This window comes from Brachyhypopomus gauderio, unplaced genomic scaffold, assembly GCF_052324685.1.
Source record: "Brachyhypopomus gauderio isolate BG-103 unplaced genomic scaffold, BGAUD_0.2 sc40, whole genome shotgun sequence".
Classification (NCBI taxonomy): domain Eukaryota; kingdom Metazoa; phylum Chordata; class Actinopteri; order Gymnotiformes; family Hypopomidae; genus Brachyhypopomus; species Brachyhypopomus gauderio.
In genome coordinates, this window is record NW_027506868.1 from 1133605 (window position 1) to 1157699 (window position 24095).

General features: G+C 39.0%; 2 protein-coding genes across 5 annotated transcripts in view; both read right to left on the reverse strand.

Annotated features, from left to right (window-relative positions):
* Positions 1-13140, reverse strand: part of slain1a (SLAIN motif family, member 1a) — a 29421-nt gene extending 16281 nt beyond the window's left edge. The window contains exons 1-6 of one of the 3 annotated variants that reach the window (XM_076985484.1): positions 12460-13136; positions 11493-11629; positions 3312-3437; positions 2656-2766; positions 2278-2427; positions 1579-1983 (exon numbers count right to left, since the gene is read on the reverse strand). In XM_076985484.1, the coding sequence (XP_076841599.1) occupies positions 1579-1983; positions 2278-2427; positions 2656-2766; positions 3312-3437; positions 11493-11629; positions 12460-12884 (1354 nt within the window). In that variant the 5' untranslated portion in view covers positions 12885-13136. Of the gene's footprint in view, positions 1-1566; positions 1984-2277; positions 2428-2655; positions 2767-3311; positions 3438-11492; positions 11630-12459 lie in introns of all 3 variants that reach the window. The other 2 variants (XM_076985483.1, XM_076985486.1) reach the window with 2 other exon arrangements.
* A 180-nt stretch (positions 13141-13320) lies between these two features.
* Positions 13321-23076, reverse strand: scel (sciellin). Of its 2 annotated transcripts, none has more exons than XM_076985487.1 (17): positions 22962-23076; positions 21601-21647; positions 21115-21238; positions 19818-19880; positions 16908-16943; positions 16301-16330; positions 15958-16017; positions 15757-15837; positions 15325-15396; positions 15070-15144; positions 14845-14907; positions 14689-14748; positions 14546-14608; positions 14369-14437; positions 14173-14281; positions 13833-13935; positions 13321-13750 (listed from the first exon to the last, which is right to left on the reverse strand). In XM_076985487.1, exons 2-17 carry the CDS (start codon positions 21629-21631, stop codon positions 13734-13736), a joined length of 1056 nt encoding a protein of 351 aa, XP_076841602.1. In that variant the 5' UTR covers positions 21632-21647; positions 22962-23076; the 3' UTR covers positions 13321-13733. The 2 variants fall into 2 exon arrangements, with proteins under 2 accessions (XP_076841602.1, XP_076841603.1); XM_076985488.1 differs by having other exon boundaries at positions 21115-21208; positions 22962-23073.
* Between the last annotated feature and the right edge of the window lie 1019 nt (positions 23077-24095).

The window sequence follows — 24095 nt, forward strand, 5'->3', positions numbered from 1 at the left end:
ATTGATTGATTGATTGAGGTTTGCACCCAAAATCTCACAATACATGGCCCCATTCATTCTTTCATGTACACGGACCAGTCGTCCTGGTCCCTTAGCAGAGAAACAGCCCCAAAGCATGATGTTGCCACCCCCATGCTTCACAGTTGGTATGGTGTTCTTTGGATGCAACTCAGCATTAACTGTCCTCCAAACACGACGAGTTGTGTTTTTACCAAATAGTTCTACTTTGGTTTCATCTGACCATATGACATTCTCCCAATACTCTTCTGGAACATCCAAATGCTCTCTAGCAAACTTCAGACGTGCCTGGATATGGACTGGCTTAAGCAGGGGGACACGTCTGGCACTGCAAGATCTGAGTCCCTGGCGTGTGTTGCTGATGGTAGCCTTTGTAACGTTGGTCCCAGCTTTCTGCAGGTCATTCACTAGATCCCCCCTTGTGGTTCTGGGATTTTTCCTCACCGTTCTTGTGATCATTTTGACCCCACGGGCTGAGATCTTGTGTGGAGCTCCAGATCGAGGGAGATAGGTAGTGGTCTTGTAGGTCTTCCATTTTCTGATTATTGCCCCCACAGTAGATTTCTTCACACCAAGCTGCTTGCCTATTGCAGATTCAGTCTTCCCAGCCTGGTGCAGGTCTACAATTCGGTTTCTGGTGTCCTCCGACAGCTCTTTCGTCTTCACCATAGTGGAGTTTGGAGTGTGACTGTTTGAGGATGTGGGCAGGTGTCTTTTATACTGTTAACGACTTAAAACAGGTACCATTAATACAGGTAATGAGTGGGGGAAAGAGGAGCCTCTTAAAAAAGAAGTTACAGGTCTGTGACAGCCAGAAATCTTGCTTGTTTGTAGGTGACCAAATACTTATTTTCCACCATTATTTGCAAATAAATTTTTTTTCACATTTTGTCTCTCATAGTTGAGGTCTACCTATGATGTCAATTACCGGCCTCTCTCATCTTTTTAAGTGGGAGAACTTGCACAATTGGTGACTGACTAAATACTTATTTTCCCCACTGTATATATATATATATATATATATATATATATATATATATATATATATATATATATTTTTTATACGAAAGGAAGGTCGGATTTACTAAAATATACAGTATATTTATTGTACCCTTGCAAAACTATTACTTTAATTATACAAAAATCTTCACAAGTGTAAGGCCACAAGTGTAATCTTCCTCCTCTATCTGTGTTTTGTCCCTCTGTCATTCCAAGGGCTCTGCCTGATGTAGCATAAGTGATTCTAGGCTGTTGTCCATGCTGATGTCTGTCACAAACTGCCATTCAACCACTCATAATCTGAAATAGTGGTCATGTAGCACATGTAGTACCACATGTGGTGTTGATCATTAAAAGTAAAATAATTACTGGTAAATCAATTATAATTTATGCCAAAGTCAGTAAGTGCTTTAAAAAAGGTACCACAAAAGCATTTCATTTCTTACATGTATCATCAGAATGATGTACTGTTACCAGATGCCTTATTTAGAGCCACATTATTAGTTCCCTCGTGAACCAGCAGCTCCATATGGCAGGTGTTGTGCTGACCTGTGTGCTGACCTGTGGTGACGCGGTAATTCTGGGGCTCGGTGGGCGCTGTGTAGCCGGCTGGGATGAGCCCAGGGCTGGACAGGCTGCTGAGGTGGTGTGGGACGGAGGGGCTGGACAGGCTGCTGAGGTGGTGTGGGACAGAGGGGCTGCGGCGTGGGTCTCTGGGGCTGGAGAGGCCGTGTGAGTGTGACACACTGCGCTGCATGCAGCCTGTGCGATAGAGGCGCGGCTGTGGCGGGGGCAACTCCTCGTGCTCCCCGTCCTCTTCATCCTCCTCTTCATCCTCCTCCAGCTCCAAGCTGTTCCGCCCCGACCGACGCAGACCACAGTGTACAGAGAAGCTGGAGCTTCGTCGGGCGTACGTGGCGCACGTGGCAGACGTGATGGACGTGGTGGCATACTCCTGCCGCAGACCTGAATACACACACACACACATATGTATAAGCAAGCACACACACAGACACGCACACACATATATACAAACACAGCATCAAATACAGATTCCAACTGAATATAGATTTGGGGCAAGACAGAAAATGTAACTAATCAGTGTGATGGTAATATCTATGTTAATATCAACTCTAACACTTTGTAGCTTATATTGTTTCCCATACCTAAACCTAAGCTCTCCACTGCCCAAATGAGACAACATTTGTATGTTCATATGCAAACACAGCAAAGCTGACTGACAAGTTAAAGCTGACATACTCTCTTCCTGTAGTCGAGCCATGACCTGGACATCAGTCATGTCCTGAAGTTTGTAGTTCATGGAGATCGAGTCCTCGTCCAGCTCTGACATGCTGAAGTCACTGGCCATGGAAGATTGTGGACTGATGGCTGCATGTGGGCGACTGTAATCTACAGGTAAAAACACAGGGTTATGCTTTAGGCATGAAGGATACCACAAGCACAGGAGCATCAGTCACAAAGCTTTTATATTGTACTGTATTCCTACCATACCAAATGTGTGAAGACTTCAGTTACTGAATCAAAACTATATTTCAGTATATATGTTTTGAGCAAAGAGTCCCATGTTCTGTTGTGCCTTTTACAGCACGGTGATGACGTGAGCATGGCCTGGCTTACTGTGTGCCGCTGTGTGATAGAGGAATGAGGGAGATCTCTCGGCCAGGCCGCCACAGCTTCTCCCTGGGGGAGGTGCCTGCAGGGGACAGTGGCTGGGTGGGGAGGATGGCGCTAGATCAACAGAGACACCACAAGCAGCTCAGGCTTGGACCATGAATGAGGAGATCACAGTGTGGCCACTGCACAGTTACAAAGTAGTACTAAGTATGCAAATATGAAAAACGGGGGTGTATCTTATTTGAAGTGCAATTTTAAACCACTTGTGTGGTTCAAGAATATATACTTGTTCCTTTAAGACTGTGGAAAAGTATCAGTATCACTATAAAAAGAACAGACAACTCGCCACATCTCAGTGATGTCACCAGAGCCGGTCAATAAGGTTTCACATTTTGCTAAGTCTGTAATATATCTGTTGTATTCTGTTCTTTCTAAATGCAACGAGAGTACTGACCCTGTTTTATGTTCTCCTGTGCCCTTTAAATGTGAAATGGTCCTTTAATTACAGAAAAGACATGCAGTGCTATATATTGCAATAAGCAGAAAAAGCAGACTGAGATCATATCAGCATATAATAACCCCAGTGATGTGAGTGAGTGAGTAGCAGCAGCTTCCTGCCTCTCCGTCATCTGTTAGCACAGCAGTGCTCACGCTGTTACCTGTTTGTTCAGTAAGTGCAGGTTTAGTGACAGATTTAGCAGAGGAGCTTTGGGAGGACAGTCCCAACACTGGGCTGTAGGTGCCGCTGGACGCCAGGCCAGAGAGGACACCTTTCCATCTCTTTGCTAAAGAACCAGCAGATAGCATATTAGTAAGTGACTAGTCCATGCATGGTTAATTACCTAGACAACCATGGTTTTACCAACACTAAGCTTTGTAAAATTAGCACTATAAGCTTTAGCAGGATTAATTTTAGTTGTTGATTAAAAAAACATCTTTGACATTCCTTCTGACCTTCTGTCAATCTTTAATTAACAATGCAATTAGGTGCATTTTGCAAAGAAAATTCAGCAAATTCTTTGTTTTGGGCAGGCAGGCAAAAAAGAACACTGTGCTTTTGACATACCTTACACAATCAGCCTCGCCACAACTACATGAATAGTAGCATTCATGACATCCGAGAAAAACAAAGAGCTTTAAAGACTGGCCAAACAAAGCTGTATTCATGACCTCCCAGCCCAGAGCCAAACTTGCTGAATCTGCCTTTCAACAGCAAAGAGCACCCAGCTCAGCACGCTCCTCTAGAGATCGCATCACATCTGATATGTATATTGACTAAACAAATGGAATGGTTGAAGGCAGAAACCCAGAATGCTTTGCCTGTCCAGGCTGAGCTGTGCTTGGGCCTGACGAGCTGCTCTTTTGCCTGTGCCTGCTCAGAAATGGTTACTATAGCAATAGTTTCTATGGTAACCATCTTCTCAAATGTGATTGCAAAACAGTATTGAACATTTCAGGACTGAAGAGAGCTGAGAAGAAAAGGGTTTCATAAATAATGTTAAAATAGGATAGTGATATTTTAAATGTTACAAATGTACAGATTTACTTCTTTACTTCTTTCTTTATATATATATATATATATATATATATATATATATAAAATGCAGAATTCACAGTGTATGATTTTTTACTGCAAATAAGTATTTGAGCACATGTGAAAATCAATGTTAATATTTGGTACATTAGCCTTTGTTTGCACACACTGCAGCAGGGATTTTGGCCCATTCCTCAACGCAGATCTTCTCCAGAGTTTAAGCTCCCTCCAAAGATTTTCTATAGGGTTTAGGTCTGGACACTGACTAGGCCACTCCAAAACTTTGATATGCTTCTTACGGAGCCACTCCTTGGTTATCCTGGCTGTGTGCTTTGGGTCATTGTCATGTTGAAAGACCCAGCCACGACCCATGTTCAATGCTCTAACTGAGGAAAGAAGGTTGTTCCCCAAAACCTGGTCTTGTGACCGGAAGGTCGTGGGTTCGATTCCCAGACCTGAGGCCATGACTGAGGTGCCCCTGAGCAAGGCCCTTAACCCTCAATTGCTCACTTGTATTAAAAAAAAAAAGAGATTAAATGTAAGTCGCTCTGGATTAGGGCGTCTGCCAAATGCCATAAATGTAAATGTAAATGTAAAATCTCCAAATACATGGCCCTGTTCATCCTCTTCTTAATACAGTGCAGTCCTGTCACATGTGCAGAACCACAGAACTTTCTCTCATGACTCTTCTGGATCATCCAAATGGTCATGGGCAAACTTAAGACGGAGGTGGACGTGTGATTTAAGCAGGAGAACCTTCTGTGTCATGCATGACGTCTATGACGTCTTAATGTATTACCCACAGTAACCTTGTGGAAAGTGAGTAACTAACACACAAGCAGCAGTAACACACAAATAAATTATTTTTAAAAATCATACATTGTGAGATTTCTTTTAGATTATGTCTCTCACAGTGGACATGCACCTAAGATGAACATTTCAGACCCCTCCATGATTTCTAGGTGGCAGAACTTGCAAAGTCACAGGGTGTTCAAATACTTATTTTCCTCATTATACTTATTTCCTCATTTCCTTATTTTCCTCATTATGATATATATATATATCAGTAGCGAACCATGACCATTAAACCTGGGCCCGCTACCCCCCCCCCCCCCCCCCCCCCCGAAAAAAAAAGAGATTTTCCTCTCCTAATAAACTGCATTAAAGAATAAAGAAAAAAACAAGACGACAGTATAGCTATAGAAACGCAATAAACAATAACATTTGTACTAGATAACTTGTTAAGCAAAATACGTTTCCAAAGGAATATGTAAATGAGGACGTCAAAGGACTGAATCGAAACTAGCTAGCGGCGGTAGGCTAACGACAGCTAGCGTCGCCATAGCGGGCGGAAATTATCATACAGTTAAGCCCACCCACTAAGAGGGAAGATATGATTGGTCAATTTTACTGTCATTTGAAACTGGTATTGTGCTGAATTATAACTGCCTGGCCCTCTGTAAACGAACAGCGGGCATCACAGTCCTGACAGGGGGAGACACAGGCTCACAGGCTTCCACTTAACCCCTCACCTTCCAACACAGATTGAATAGACACGGTTGAATAATTTATTTGCTTATATTTTTTTAATTGTTTAGATGTCGATTGTAAAACTGTAAGTAGATAAAATAAAATTGGATTAATTATATTATATATAATTATGTTTTAAGAATATTTTAGGCCCTCTGAGAGGGCGTAGAGGGCCCTGACGGTTCCCCACTGATATATATATATATATATATATATATATATATATATATATATATATATATATATATTAGGGGTGGGCATAAATTTTTTTAATCTAGATTAATCTCACTGAAATCTTGAAATTAATCTAGATTAATCTAGATTAATCTATATTAAAATGGCTCATATGCGTGCTACCCAAGTAATGACTAAAAGCCAGTTTTTGAGATAGGGTTTCTTAATACAGAGGGTGCATTAGACCAGGGGCTCATCTCCTGTTTCAAAAATGCATCAAAGACTGCTTGAGAAAGCTGTTCTACTTTGATACTTGAAGAAAAAAAACATGCTCAATAAAATGTAGGCTACTCGTGTTCAACGGTTTATTCAGTTAAACATGAATTTGTAAGCCGACATACTGTACATTAAAAGGGGTTGATAACATGTTTATTCAGCTAAACATGATATTTGAAATGTAAGCCAACATTTAGTACATTTCACCTCACGGACGTAATTTGGGGGGGACTTTTTCAAAAGCCGGTTTTGGTCCTCTGCAGTTTTAACGGTTAAAAAGAAATATTTAAATTGCGACGAATCTAGCGCTAGGACCATGCAGAAAACGACCGCTCCGAGCTCCACTCCTATGGAGTGATTTTTGTTTCAATAGTTCCACAGAAGCAAAAGTAAATCCAAGAGCAGAAAGTATATGTTATGAATGCAAAACAGAAAAAAATATATCAAAAATATATATTTAAAATATAATTGGTTATTTGAAACTTATTTTCGTTTGCATTTTGACAAGTTTTTGGTTCCATTATTTTTGTTTTTTTGGATTTTGCCAGTAAGGTCTTTTGCTTCTGGAATCTCTCTTTGCTTCTGCTTCGTTTTTTGCTTCTGACTTTTGGATCACATTTCACGTGTGGGAGGGGCTTAGATGAAGGCGTTCCTCTGCCATCTCCATTGGTCACTTATGGCGCATTTCCACTAGGGCCTGCTTGGCGCGGTACGGTTCGATACGGGTCGATTCGCAACGGAACGGTACGGTCGCGTTGTGTTTCCATTACAATGGTGAACCACCCCAATGTGGGTGGAGTTGCTGTTGGCGCACGGGTTGTAGTGTCGTGACATCATTTGTATGCGACCACAACACCGGTCGATGCCCCTTAACACATACCATTATTGTATCTTATTTATCTTTATCTTCATTATTGTATGTGGTTGCTCCCTGCATAAAAAGCATCAGTCATACAATCAAATGAAATCAAACTTTATTATGAAATATAGATATTTAAAGTACAACATATGTAAATAATATAGTTATAGTAAATATATAATATATAAAAAGCAAATATATACGTATAGCTTTATATGAAATAAATATTTATAGTACTACAAGCAACATTTTGTGTGCTTTTACTTGCGTCTGTCTCGCATGGTGTTCACAAGTTCGCAAAACACCCCGAGGAAAGCCCGGTTGAAGGAAACATTTTCCGCCAACTCCGCTCGCCTCGTCAGTGGAAGGGGAATCTTGAATGTAAAAAATAACAAATATTAAACACAAGCATTCCCGTGAAAGCAACAACAATATAGCGTAACTGCACAAAATGTGTAGCACGTCATCGCTGCTCATGCTGTGTTTATGGCTACAGCTAACTAGCAACTAGCAAGGCTAAGAGCTAGCTATTGTACAGTAGTGACTGTGGTGGTAACATTAACTACAAACACAGCTCTAAATTCCTGCGTTTACAATAGATGCGTTCATATTACGTTCATATTACATCTTTTACGAGCCTAGTAGTAAAACTGTGAAATCACAATACACTCACCATTCTCCGTGGCCTCCAGCACCGACATTGTCCAGCATGTTTTCTCTTCCGTTACTGGCTGGCCGGTGACCGTATATGACATCCATTTGCTGGAACCATTTCCAGTCTTTGCGGTCCTTCACCGCCCGGTAATCGCTTTAAGCTTTTTTAGCTTGGACCGACCGGCACTGCTGAACGGACCGCTGGTAGCCATGAGTGGCCATTAGCACGGAAACCTCGCTAAAAACCTTTACATTTCTAGTGGCCCTGTCCAGTTCGCCCTGGATTTTTTGATCGCTGATTATTAACAGAAAGGTTTGTACCTCGGCGTTTGACCAGGGAACAGACTTCGCTCCTTGGGTTTTAAAAATGGCTGAGGAGTCCATAGCATAGCGGAAAAGTCGCTCTCCTGACGCAACCTGTGACGACACTCCCTGGCCAATCAGTGTCATGCTGTTCCTCCACGTCACAGAACTGTACCGCTTCGGAACGGTTAGAACCTCGAGCGAGTCGGTACGAAAAAAGTACCCGAAGGGGCCGGCTCATTGGGAAGTGGTACTAATGGAAACACTCACAAACCGTCGCGAATCGAACCGTACCGCGCCAAGCAGGCCCTAGTGGAAATGCGCCATTATTCCGGACTGACACGGAGCTCTGAAACCGCCTCTGGGACCATAACATATACTTTCTGCTCTTGGATTTACTTTTGTTTTTGTGGAACTATTGAAACAAAAATCACTCCATACGCTCCGGTAACACTTTACGTTCCTAAAAATGAATTTTCCATGAAGCAAACCTGGCGACTTCGTGGTTGTATCCATCTAAACACACGTACGATTTGTAATTCACAGGTTTGAAAACTCGTTCTCGCCCCTACTGTGCAATTTGGTTAGGAATACAACCGAGCTAAACTATCAAGTTGAAAGTCATCATAGTTTGCTTACCCATTTTGACCCAGTTCCCAACCCAACTTTAAGAATAGATTAACGGTGATAATTTTTATATCGCCCGATAAGAGTATCAAATTAACAAACGCCGTTAACGGCCCACCACTAATATATATATATATATATATATATATATATATATATATATATATATATATATATCAGGGGTACTCAACTGGCGGACCGCGGTCCGGATCCGGACCCGAACGCAGTCCTGTCCGGACCCAATCTCATTCCTGATTAACTGGATACGGACCAAAACAAAACCGTAGCATTTATTTCAGGGCTATTGACAAAACACTCCGTCACGAGTGTTACGTTTGTCACCCCCGCTCAACAATTTACGTTCGCCACCCCGCTCAACAACAAGCCTGCCTGGTTGACGCTTCGCGAGCGGCGCGAGGGTCCGCGCGGCAAAAATTACGTAATCGCTGTGGCTCCGCGTGTGCGCGAGTGCCTCGCGCGCTGTCGGTTCGAGAGGTCGTGCACCTCCCGAATTTTGTAACTTCGCGCCGCGCTTCAGCGCAATGAACAAAGTCACGTTTTCAGGGTTCATACACCTTTATAAGGTGGAATTAAAGCACTTGTACGTCACTTTCAAGGTCCATTTCAATATTTCCCAGCATGTTAAACATAATTACGTTAAATATTTATACATATACTCGAAATAATTCGCTTTTTATCACATTATTTAATGGTTGTTTATTTAAAAAACGCCCAATCTTCACGTCTTCACGTTCTCTCATGTTTCGTCCTGGAATTACAAGAGGCTCGTATTTGTTAACCTAATACAAGAGAACTATTCAGTCAGACAGCTATTTGTTGTGAAACCAAGTAGTTACAATTTCAAGCATTTTAAAGTACTTTAACCTAAATTCCAGCACTTTTCAAACCCGAAACATATAGCAACATTAAAATTGGTCAGGTAAATGTTAATTCCCCTGTTTTGAGGGGTGTTTCTACCACATATCGTTTCGGACAAAACGCCTATCATTTCGGAGAACACTGCAGTAACGCTCGCGAAAGTATAAACGCTAGTGATGTGTCGTTCGCGAACGATCCGGCTCTAAGAGCCGGCTCTTTGTAGTGAACGATTGGAACCGGCTCCACAATGGGAGCCGTTTTAGGATCCTATTTGGGAGCCGCTTTTTCCCTTCAGTATTGCGCTTGTGCTCTGCAAGTGCCACAGTTTTTTTCCCAACATTGTTTTTATTTGTCCTTCGGTGCCTCGCTGTCTCTCCCTCTCCTTGCGCGTATTGCTCTGCTTCTGCCAGTGGTAGAGAGCGGAGAGTTTATTTCCTCAGTCAGTCCTTGGCGCCGAAAATGACGCAATCGCGGTGGCTCCGCCCCTGCGTGAGGACCCCCGTGAGAAGCGAGGTCGTGCACCTTCAGCGCAATGAACAAAGTTATGTATGCCGGGTTCATACACCTTTACAAGGTGGAATTCAAGCACTTGTACGTCACTTTCAAGGTCCATTTTCAATATTTCCCAGCACCTTAAACTTAAGTTAAATATTTATACATATACTCGAAATTATTCGCTTTTTTATCACATCGATTCAGTCAGACAGCTATTTGTTGTGAAACAAAATACAGTTACATTTTAAAGCATTTTCAAGTACTTTAGCCTACTTTAGCACTTTTCAAACCTGGAACACAATGCAACATCAGGTAAATTCCTTCCCCTGTTTTTGAGGGGTGTTTCTTTATACTACCACATATCATTTCGGACAACACTGCAAAGAATGTCTCCACTGCCCGCATGTCATGCGTGTGTTCCACACATCTGACCAATCACACGCAGCTTTCAGTTAATAACGTGGTGGGAAAACACTGAAAAAACATGTTATCTCCACTTTTTTTGTGGAAACAGGCAGACAATTGGCCAAGCTGTATTGCGTTCTTTTTGGTGCTATTTTGTGATAATTTAATAATTGGTTATAATAAAAGTTTTATTTATAAAGCATTGTTGTGCCGCATTTTTACTCATCACAAGTGCTTAACAATGTCAATAATGAAACAAAATGTTATAAAATTAGGTTTAAGCTATTAATTAATAATGTAAAAAATATATATGGGGAGCCATTTGGGAGCCGAAAGAGCCGGCTCTCCACAGTAAGAAGAGCCGTTAGAGCCGCATCTCAAAATAGAGCCGAAAATCCCATCACTAATAAACGCCTCCACCGTTCGCACCCCCCCCCCCCGCCCCCTCCCCCGCTCAACAACTTACGTTCGCCACCCCCGCCGCACCGGACCTCAGGTCACAGGTATCTGCCAAAATTGGACCGCGGACAAATTTAGTTGAGTACGCCTGATATATATATATATATATATATATATATATATATATATATATATATATATATATATATATATATATATATACACACACACACACACACACACACACACACACACACACACATACCTTGTGTGTGTGTGTTGCAACTCAAGACTGTGTGCATGTATATTTATATATATGCAATATATATATAACCCAGCAGTGTTGTGGCTCAAGACTGTACTGTTTTAGTAAATAGCAAAGTCATAACTTTTTCATGACTTGTTTCTCACATGGTGCAGATTTTTGGGAACTCTGTCTTCTCCGCAGCATAATTCCTGACCATTTTCTTTTGTATGACTGGACTGTATCCAAGTAGATTCATCTACCATGTCTTTCACGTCTACCATGTCTTACACGTCTACCATGTCTTTCACGTCCACCATGTCTTACACGTCCACCATGTCTTACACGTCTTGCTTCTTACATTTTGCACATTTTACACTGTACTGCCAGTGTTTGTCTACCACCCGTCCACACAAACACACATTGGGAGTGTTTGTGAGTGAGATGTGAGAAGGATATACCTTGGTCAAGTCGGTAGCATAAAGATCGCTTGGCTAACTCCACCTCTGGGGTAGGCTTGTCAAGCACATGTCTACACCACTGTAGAGGGCTGAAGGAGAAGGGGGGGTACAGCTTTGCTTTGGGCGACACATACAACCTAGTGATTTAAAACATACAAGATAGTTTACAGTGCGGCTACGAGGAGTAGCTGTCTAGCAAGATTCATTTACAGGGCTCTGAGTCAGATGCATGCTTAGTTTGGTAATATCATTTACATTGAGACAATCAGTTAAGTAAGCAATCAGTTCAATGCACAGATTCAACAGTTACCATGGCACAATTTCTATATGTTAAATTATTTACATAAAAAATGTTAAGAAATAGTTATTAGATATTTTGTTTATTTATTTCAAGATAAACAAATCGCGCAAATCGCACAGTCAAAATTATGTGATGCAATTCACTGTCAACATGGATATTTTACATAGCTCCTGTGTTGTTCTGTGCCCTGTGAATTGGATTGGCATTCCAAAATATAACAGTAAAATGGTTGTCCTCTTACAGAATAGTGACAAACAGTAAACTATCAGAAACGTTACACTACAGAGGCATGGAAGTAAGCAAACTAATGAACTAATGAACACATTCCCCATTAGAAGCCGTTAGCCAAGGGCTTTTCAGATGTGCTCAGACCTGACAATGGGCATTTGAAATAACACTGCGGTTATTGCTGCAACGTTATTGTCCTGTTAGACTGCTAACTAGAGCTAAATTGTTAAGATAATAATATGGGGTAGTTTACAAACGTAAGTCAAGAATTGCTATGCTTGACTCTCCTTGTCTAATCAGACACAATAAAAACTTGTAGCTATGTGATTCAAATTTGAGAAGCAATGAGAGAATTCACTGAACAATAGTGAACAAGATGCTCAAAAGCATCTAAACGCAGGAATTTCAAACAAGGTCAATTTAATACTACTGTAGTACCAGTTGTCCTCAGACTCTCCATCGGCGGGTAGAAGAAAACGAAGGTCTAACATTTCCACCTGATCCAGCGCTGAGGACTCGACGCCGTTGTTCTCAGCTCCACTCAGGTCCTGCGGGTGGAAACAGGAAGAGTGGGGTCCAAACGGCGCTGGCGCACACTGACATGAGATGCAGTCTTTCCCCGTGTAAAACTGGCTGGGTCCTGGGCCAGCTGCAAGGTTTCCTGTGCAGATCGAGGGTGAAAGCAGGTGGGTACTGGAGCTACAATGGTTAGCAGCGTTTGCTCTGGTCCTCAGTTGTTCGTTCTGTCGCTCCAGTTTTCGTACAAGCTCTTGAAGCTGTTTTACCTCCAGTTCTGCGTCCATAACGGTTTTGTTCCCATTGACGTCCGCCATCATTTGCAGATTTAACACAGCCGCTTCCATTGCAGAAAATCTGGCCTCCAAATATGAGCAAAAGTAAAATGGTGGCAGTGTCTTCGCCCTGTGCTGCAACTGCACGGTTCTCGTCTACTCGGTGTGCATGTTTCTTAGAGACGCTGGTGTGATGGGCTCACATGGATGCTCCACGGTCTCCTCCTCCTGACATCAAACCACAACACCATCAGCAGACACTGACATGTCTGGATCCGCAGTCGTTCGTTAATAACACGGACACCCCTCCCTCCTTTTGTTTAGATATTTTAGCGTGATGATACTTGGAAGAAGATATTTTAAAAAGGCATTAGGCTGCTTCGTCGTTCTCACGCAGGATCAGACAACAATGGTTTATTTTTTTCTTTAAATTTAAGAGATTTTCAAAAACACAAAGAGAAAGGTATTGCAGCTGCCGTAAGTACAATAAAAACAAGTAGTAAATCAATTGCAGCGATTAGTTTTATTTTTTATATACAATGAATATAAACAATCATAAACAAACAAAACCCCAAACAAGGAATTTCAAAATACCCAGCGCCAGATACTCATAGATAAAACATAAAATCACATAGGCCTATACAGTGTTGTGAATCTTAGAAGACGTTATGATATTTTATTAATAATTCGTGAAACGATTATAGGTGAGATGAAATATTAAATAAATTATAACAAAGTAATATTTACCCCCCAGATGAACAACACAGACTGACTTTCCTGTATTTTCAAATGATTCAACTTTCTTATATATCCTGAAAGAGTAACATAAAGAGATAACAAATCATATTTCTGTAAATGCATGTAAAATATGTGGGATTCCTTCATTTCTGGGCTCTTCATGAATTTGCACAGGTGTTCGTCTCAGCGATGCCACTTCTCTGTAACACAAACACATTTGTGCATATTACAGTGTATGGTTCATTGCATAGTGTTCTGAACAAACAGACAACACTGTCTTACCTCTGGTGGCACCATAGCAGTTCTCACAGTGCACAGTGCGCTGGTAGATCCACATGGTATCTCCTGCCTTTAGGTGTTCTAGAGGACTTTTGCACACCTCACACTGTAACAAAGACAAACATAAAATGCAAGACTAATTATATTACTCCTGTATTAACTGTTAAAGTACAAAGAACTTCTATGCTCAAAACATCAAATCACAATTTGCCTGTCAAGTGATTATTTATTAATTAATTTTTTTTTTATTAGTGATAATGTAATAACATATTTGGAAACAAAAGTTCAGTGTTTGTTGGATAAAGATAATAAGCCCTCAGAAAAGTCCATAAAAATAATTTACCTTAAAACAGCTGGCATGGCACTTTATATTCATATCTTCCAGGATCATCTTGGTTTCACACAGCATGGGTTTGTGGCAATATGTGCACATATCCTTCTCACTCACTTTCCTACAGCAAATAGATGCAATGTCCTTTTCTAATTTCACCTCACAGTCTAAAAATTGAAATGTTGTAAAAGCTTCAGTTCCATCCTACCTCTCAGGTGTGGTGTATACTGTTTTAACCGATTTTGATGTGAAGGTATCAGAGAGATAGTCTTCAGGCCTGCAGACAAAATATACACCAATATATAATTAGTTCATCTAATATTATTAGATACTCTGAAGCATAAATTGTAATGATTTCAACATGTGGCCTTATATATTACTGTACCTGCTATCTGTATAAGTAGTATAGGTTGTAATTGACCCCTTAGGACTACCACGTCTGTCATATCTATGAAAAAATGTAGAACATTAGAAGAAAAAGTATTTCATGAAGAAAAAGTTGGAAAGCCTCAGGAAAATGAATCTTACCTATCAGACGTTGAAGACACTGTCTTGATGGAGATCCGTGTATCAGAAAGATCGTCTGATCTAGCCAAGTGATTTAATGCCATTTTAAAATACTGACAAGTTGTAAATCACAGTAAGATAACACAGTGGTGTCTAAAAGAGAATGAATCAGAGTACCTGTTGTCTTTGGACAGTGTTCTGGTGTAGGCTGTAGGACTGGTTAGACTGCTTTTGTCATAGCTACGAATAGATCCAATAAGCAGCAGATGTTTGTAAAGTTGTACCAAAGACGTCAGAGAGAGAGATAGAGAGAGACACAGAGAGAGAGAGAGAGAGAAAGGGAGGGAGAAAGAGAGAGAGAGAGGGAGGAAGAAAATGTTGCTTCCACCCTGAGTGTCATACCTGATGGTAGCAGGCGGTGGCTGTGCTGATGTGAATGATGTTGGTATGGTGATATCAAAGAAATGGTTCTCAGCACTGTGGGGAAGTATCAAATCAGTATATGTTTTCTCTGCATGATGAGTTACTCTATGTCATAATGGTATTTTTAATGATAAAGGTAATGAATATGGTTATAGGTGCAGTTATAGGTAATGAAAAAGGGACCTTGTACTCACATGTATCAATGGTCATATTAATATGTTTAGGACCTCTCACCTGGATATGGAGTTGATGGTATAAGTTCCTGTCTTTGATGTCAGGACATCACCACTAGTATAGGTCTTGGTACTATAATAGGATGAAGAGGTTATAAGAAATTTAGGCTCATAGTCTGACCCAATAAAAATTGTTAGAACTTGCTCCGAACTTTTGGTTGGTGATTCCATAGTTGCTATTGACGACTGAAGTTGAGATTTTCTGTAAAGGCAATTTCCAGACTTATAGACAGACATTGTTGTCATTTATCACTTTTTTTTTAGTTAAAATAACTGAATTTAAGTATGGAACTGAGAATGGAGTAGCAAAAAGTTGCAGTCCTCTGTCTTTTCCAAAAATACAAGGTACTTTATTAAAAATCCTTCCAAAATTTTGTTTCACCCTCATGATTAGAGGTATCAAGAACATGCCATAGTACTGATAAACACTTACCCATCATTAGTGGTCTTTGCATCTGTCATGGCATTCTCAAGAAATATTTCTGACATGGCTGGTGATTTCACCACAGATGTCCTAAAGAGATATATAAAGAGACATAACAGTTTGCAATTGTCAGGTTCGAATAATCTAGTATTATATGAAGTAATATGTCCATTTAGTAAAGAACAGTGTTTTTTCTACTAGGCATTCTACCTGGTGGTGGTAACAGTAACAGTAGTCTTTGCAGCATCTTGAATTGCTTTAGTGGTAATGCTGAAAAGAAAATGTACGTGTTTTTGTGCACACCACAATGAGAAAAGAATGTGTCACTCATCTAGGTGAGGCACATGTTTTCAGGGTGTGTTTTGCCTTGTCTCTGCTTTCTCTGTCACAGTTGTTTTAGGCAGACTAGTTCAGTGGAACAGGTTGGTAGGGAGGTTACACTTTAAATGTCAGAAATAGTTTCCAAAATGCATTTCTTGTTGCAGGACATAACTCAAAAGGATATGTATTTGAAAGGATTCAATAGCAAATTTCACTCAGATAGTTCACTTACATCTCTGGAATATCAGATTTCACAGGTGATCTGTAAAACATAAATTCTTAATATAAATTTGCATTATTTATATATAATATAAAACATTTGATGCTGCTGATGATGATGCTAATGATTATTATTATTATTATTATTATTATTAATAACAGCTATCAGTTTAAATATGTATATTTTAAGTTAGCCATAATTTACAGGGGAAGTGTGACGGGCAGGGGTGAGCAACTAAAAAGGAAGCGATCACGCCAAGTCTCAGGGAAATAGGATGGTTTATTAGAAAGTGTGCAAACCAAAAACCCATGCATTGTTCCAAATGTAGGAAATAAAAACCAGCAGTCAACTGGTACAAAGACAAGACATATATAGACGAACAAACGACCCTCAGGTGAGACGGATCACGGGTCCCGCCCACCTGAGGGACGAACATCACGTGACCAAAAACAGGACCGCTGCTGCTGTAACCGGGGGGCAACCGGCAGGGGGCCCCCCCACAACGTGACAGGAAGAGTATAAATATCAAAGAATTTCACAAGCTCATTAAGTATCAATGAGTAAGTATACAAATAAGTAAACAAAAAATCAGTATTTACATAAATAAATGTAGTGTTACCTGCTTGAATCCAGCTCATCCTTATTTGCACTAAATCTGCAAGTAAAAAAAAATAGCAATGAAAATGTGTGCTGTTTCTACAAACCTGATGAGTTAACCTCTATGACCAAAAGGTCTTACACAATGATCTATATTACTGGATTGGACATCACGTGACTTAGCATGCGCCGCACAGGCGCCATTACTATGCATTGAGTTGTGCATTGAGGACCATCCATGGATGGACATAAACATTAGATCTAGCAGACAGTCACGTAAGGAAAACCAAAGAGGGACTCAATGTTTTGCAATAAATTGTCAAAACTACGACAACAATATCACAAGATCAAAGGGTATCACATTTCACAGGTTAGTAAAACAATTTTTATTTTTTTAAAAATAGCGCAGATGAGGGATGTTGACTGTCCATGCTAGCTTGATTTTTATTAAGCTATGTCGAGTAAACCCTCTTAAAAACAAGTTTTCTGTTCCAACAAATTACAATGTTTTGTTATTAATATTGTTATCATGTTAGGATAATGTTGTAAATACGATGTTAATTAAAATTATCTCTAAATCTGTATTACTGGGACCGATGTTCAGTCCAGTTGGCATGTCCCATAGATACTCTCTCACACAAACTGAATAAATAATGAAACCAAATGAAAATTTAAGTCAATTAAATTTGTCATAATTATTTTTTAAATCAATAGGGGTGAGTTTCCCAAAACGTTCGTACGTAAGAACGAGGTTACGAAGTACTTAGCGCTAAGAACGTTTTTGGAAACTCACCCCAGGTTAATACAGGTTTTTTTAAAATAAATGCCATTTTTCTACACAGATTTCCCAACAAACAAAGAAAATATGAGCTGTACAAATTGTGGGTCAGAAAGTGTGGACGTCTGAGAGGACTGTCATCTACAGCAGGGATATGCAGTGCTCACTGCCGTACAACCGTACACTGAAGAGGGCACGTTAGAGAAGGAGCAGTGCCACAGATTTTCAACCTTCCAGACCATATTAATAATAATAAATATTTTATTAAAGTTGATGAAATTCTGTAGCCAATGAGAAGGCTGCAATAAATGATTTTGAAAATTGTATATTTTGTGTCAGGTCAATTTATCTATGTATTTGTGGGGAACTGAATTGTGTAAGCTCTTTTCTGCTACTTGAAGGTAAAAAAAATCGGACAAATTTTGTCATACATTTCAGATTCAAACTCATTATTTTCTCTATCATAATTTCACAATTAATTTCACCCACATTTAGTCATGTAGTGCTCAAAGATGCTCCTCCACACTAATGCCATCTCATATTATACTTGAACATATATAAGAGGTATTGCACTTAAAGAATTTATGAAAACTACAGCTATGGGGAGAGTTGACAAATAAAGAGATAAACTCATAAATTAGACTTTCAATATCAGAATTGTGATCATAATTAAAACTTATCAAAATTACCATAATTTTTACCATAATTATGATTGAATATCAAAAACATGACATACATGTGTTATTTAGTTTTAGCCAGGTGAAAGAAGGGCTTTATGCAGGGTTTTGTTAAAATTTTACCTAAATTGAAAACTTCCCAGACAACATCGGGAATATTCTAACCTTTAATTTAAGCCATATTTGATCAAAATCGGATAAGAAATAAGGGCGCTAGGACTGTTTTTGTGACAGATGGATGCACATCCCACATAGGAACTACACTGCTGTGCTGACATGACTCAATGCATAGTAATGGCGACGAGGGCGGCGCATCGCTAGCTATAGCGGCAACAGGCGATGTCCAATCCAGTAATATAGATCAATGGTCTTACATTTACAAACATTATAACCTTAGGTTTGTCTGCTTTGCCTTTTACACAGGGCCTGGACAAGGATGTCCACACAGTTGGACTAAACAACAGCCCATTTGCCCTCTTTGCCTCTCTGACACACACATGTGTGATGTTGGTCATATTGACCAAATTAGCTGAAATTACATTTGCATAGATAGCTAACATGTAGCCAGCTAATGTTAGTGATACATAGATAGCTAACATATAGACAGCTAATGTCAGTGATATAACATAGATAGCTAACATATAGACAGCTAATGTTAGTGATATAACATAAATAGCTAACATATAGACAGCTAATGTGATATAAGTGGTATAACATAGTGTGATGGCTTCTTTCCTATAACAGGCTAAGATGTTCCTGAAGTATAACTTCTACAACCTACAACTAGTGGAGGTAGTAAGACAGCACAAACAAAAAATGTCACTTCGATTGATATATTCAATATCAATTCAGTCATTTGAGTTCAAAGAGATTTGAATCTGTTGTTTTAACGTTTTTGGTTTCAAAAACTTTTCTTCAAGCTTTGAATGCTTTACATGGGTTCTGCTGTCTTTAACAAGTCTGAACAAGTCTAACAAGAAACTCCACTGAACCATATTGAAAAGGTGTGTTCATTCAGGTACATGTCTTTTATGACCATGCTGATAGATGACTCTGCAGTGCAAAGTAAGACACAATCGCACACTACACTACATCTCCAATAATGCACTACACTACATCTGCACTACATCTACACTACATCTGTACATCTGCATTAATGTGTCAACTTACATTGTATAGTTTCTTTTAACTTTCAAATGTAATGTAACTCATTAATTTAAAATCTCTTTTTTCAGGTTACAGCCTCCCAGAATGTCCTAGAACATCAAGAGACCCTGATATGGTATTTTGTTTATGTTTTTATATGTTGGGTATTGAAATACCATATTTATTTCTGTTGAGAACATTTTAATTTATGGAGTTCTTTCTCATTTCTTATATGAACAATTAAGCATTTTAAGGTCTTCTTAATCTAATATAAATGATTTTAATATAAATAGAACTGCAAACAAATTTGTCATGAAATTCACTACAGTACCTGTCAGGTTTTTCATTTTCCCTAAACTGGCTCAGCACAGCTCTGCCAAAGTTTGTGTCTTGGCTGTAAAAAAAGACATGGTAGAACGTTCAACAACAGCTTTTGAAGACACCACAAATATGACACATTTCCTCAACCCAGGGGTGAGTTTCCAAAAGCGTTCATAAGGCTTGAAGAATATTTAAGAATATTTCCTGAAACTTTTCGTAACTAACGTCGTACTTAAACTTGCTAGTAGCATAGTATTCTGAGCCATTCGTAACTCACCAAGTACTTCCTAACTCGAAGCTCACGTACAGTTCTACCTCAAATAGGATAGAGGCCACTAAGTTTCCCTTTAAAACCCTAATTTTCCCTTTAAATTAACCTTTGCTAATATAAAAACATGAAATTTTGGAAATTTGTTTTTGGAAATATTTTCAAAAACAACAGTGATATCTTATGCTTCATCAATGGCAACCGCAAGCAAAGTTACTAGCTTGAATTTTGTAGTCATTACTTTTCTAGTATTAAATGAACTTTGGTTGTACGTATCATGATTTAGGGGCTTCACAACAACCCACTGTGAATATCTTTTCTGAAATCTGAGCATAAATATATATTGTAAAATGTTATTCCAAGGTTTAAGTGCTTTTATTCACATCAAATAAATTTGACAGTGCACAAGATTTTTTGTTGATATACACATGTAATTAAATGAGTTAAACTGAATAAAATTTATTTTCCAGTGTAGTAGTTTTAAATTAGTACATATAAAGATCTAATGAATAAAGATATTCCCTGCAAAGAAATGGCTATAGTTAGCTGAATAAACTTGACATGACTTAACCAATCAAATGAACTGATTAATCAATCAAATCAAAATGAGTCCTCCGTATTTACCCATCTATGCTTTGAGAACACACACACTAGTGATTATTAGGGGGCTGTGATGCACACATGCCCAGAGCAGTGGGCAGCCCTAGCCTGGCACTCAGGGAGCAGTTGAAGTTAAGTGCCTTGCTCAAGGGCACCTCAGTCATGCGCTAAGGCCTGAGAATCAAACCCACGATACTCCAGTTACAAGACCAGTCCCCTAATTGCCCTGTACAATGACTGCCCTACATGGGCAATACATACAGTATGTTTACATATATAAGTTACTTTGAGTAAGGCCAGACTACAAGGATTTCTGCAGACTCCTGCTTGTTGTTCTTAAAGTTGTTGGTAAATGTCTAAGATCATTATTGGGAAACGCACCCCAGGTCATTGGCTGGCTGGTGTTTGTCTGTGGACTACAGCCTAAATGTGAACTCACTCCAGTGATTTGTCATCAGAATCATCTTTCCTGATCCAGCTGTTGTCCTTCAGCAGTGATGTCTTCTTTTTGCTCTCCTTGGTTTGACTCTTGCCTACACACACAGCACCCAAATTCCATGCACCTTTTTGAACAGTATACAGTGTACAGTGACAGACTTCATGTATGTTTTGAACCAGTCAGTGCTGGAAAATGTTTATTTTGTAATTTTTAATGTTTGTTTTTATTTTTAAGTAATTTTGGAAAAACATAAAAAGGGCTGGTGCCTTAGACAGTCTAATATAAAGCTTTCATTTTTCTCTTCTTTTCCCAGTATGGCCTGGCTAATTCCTACAGAACTAATGTGTCTCCTATCTGCTGTACAAGTGTCATCAACAAAGGTCAAAGCCCCAGTACCATTATATCTGCTTGGCCCACTGGGGATGTAAGAATTTACCATGCTAGAGAACAGTCTAATATGAAGGTAATTTTTCTGCACTGTTGTACCTGGTTGAGGAGCAAACATCTTTCTGTTCATGGTTAACGCTGGATCTCTGAAAAAAAAACCAATATATTTCCAGAACATACTGTTTGTAAGAAAGCATCTAATATCCACAAGATGGTGCTATAAACCAGGCTTTATTGTTCATGTCTTATGAAAAGGAATAGCTTAGATTTCACTCAACCGTGAACACAAAAGATGGTACTACATTGGTCCTAACGCTGATACCACTCGATATTTTCAGATGGTCCATCATGGAATTGTTTTATCTGTAGTTTTACATTGGGCAGACACTCTTATTCATAGCAACTAACATGTCTATCAGGAGGGCAGTTCACATTCTCTGGGAATGAGGCCCAATACCTTGATGTTTCCAGCACAACACTTGCCATATCAAATACGCTACAGGGGATGATACTCATCCTGATGAAGGCTTTTTTAACCTCTTATTTATTATAAACACCGCTTTGCATTCAAAACCTGTCTTTCTTGATCTTCATAAAGACACACCTTACTCAAACACATCCCTGGCAGAAAACATTCACTGAAACACAGCCCTTCAGGAATATCCTTTGCCAACAATTACAGTTGTATTGTTATAGGACAACTCTTAGTCATACACACAGTGAGCAGCACTTGAGGTCGTTACATTCATTATAGGATATATGGAAATGCTTCAACCATTGATTGCATTTGTACTTTCACTTACATTCCAAAGGAGTTAAACATTAACTGAGAATGACTTATTAAACTATTGGGAATGAAAGAACAAACACAGTTTCCAAAATGTTGCTTGTAAATGATTGGCATTTTACTTCTACAAGTGTGCTTTTGTAAGCATTTGGCCTCATTTAGTATATACACTCTTCACTTGATTCCAGTGTCTCTCTGTAAGGGCAGGTGAGGGCATGACTAACATGACAGGGTCTCAGCTCACGGGCAGCTGTATGTGGAACTGGTTCATTTGGCTTCATTACATTCAATGTTAGAACCTACATGATGCATCTTTATTTCAGCACTCCTTCAAATCCAATATTCTGATTTTTCACTTTAATTGAAGAAATGTCATTTCAGACAGATATATGTGTCAATGCAATATGTGTACCATTTAGGAACTTGTGATATATTAAGGACAGGCATTTTTGAAGTTCTCCATATCTTTGAATTCAGTTACTGTACAGTTGCGGGATATACTCAACTTTTTTTACTATCACCTCTATGGCATGTTATTGCATAAGACAAATTCTCAAATTTATTTTCTCAAGTTGCATTCTGTAAGATTTTCAACATACAATAACCATTCACTGAACACAAATACAAAATATCTCAAGTCAGATATAATTTAATATTAAAAAAACAACCTTACCTTAAGGTTGGAAATGAACAAAGGCTGAATATGAGTAATATTATGGAGTTTGGCTCTTCTACTCGATTCAATCTGCTGGGAGTGGTGGCAGAACAGTTAAAGGTGTGGCCTCATACTCAGCGTGAGGCAGTACTTCAACCTGAACCGTAAGTTAGCCACCTGTCAGGATGGTCATGTTATCCTGTTATTAGTAAGGTGTTTAGGTGTGACACATGAATCAAACGAAAATAATTAAAATCCTACAGGAATGGAGGGTGTGAAACATTTTTTTAAATGGTCATAAGAATTGTTGTTACCATTTTATATTTAAGAATGTCTTCAATATGTCTTCAACAAGCTAAATGAGTTGAATGAAGAAATGTTAGATATCTCAAGTTGGTATAATGTTGCTTCCTATCACTTTCTCCTATAACACTCACTCCTTTAATCTGACATGCCTTTCATACAGAAGAGATATGCATGCAGTAATCCTTCTCCATTAAAAATCTGTCTAGAACTGGTTAGCTGTTTTTTTGTGTACATGAACGAGTGTCTGTATAATACATTTAAATTTTTTATGTGTATACCACTGTATAAAGTATGTTTTATACTAGAGTTAGTTTGGCTCATGAAATAGATGTGATATGTAGTATGAAAGATACTTCAGACATTGTAATCTCTGGGACTGGAAAGAATTCCAAAGGTTGGGCTTCACATGCTATTACTGGGTGTGGTGATTTACTACATATACACACCCTCTACAGTACAAAGCAAAACAAAAACAAGCAAATAAACAAACAAAATAACTACATTTGAAACCTAAAAAATGCAAAAGGATTTAGTAATTATATTGATGTGGGGATTATTGTATAGTTATTATAACCTTAAGAATCACAATGTAAAAGGACATGTTTGAATTTAGATTCACTGGAGGAAGATATTTAAGACATGGTGTTCCTGCTACATTACATTTTTTTAATGTATTTAACTTCGTTTATTCTTTTTTATTCAATTAATCAAAATGTTATTGTTTCCAAGGTTTTTTAATTTAAATTGTCTACTGTGCAAAACCACTAGATGGCAGGGTTCACACAATTATAATAAATAACAATAATAACGCTTATGTTGATCTATCTATCTATCTATCTATCTATC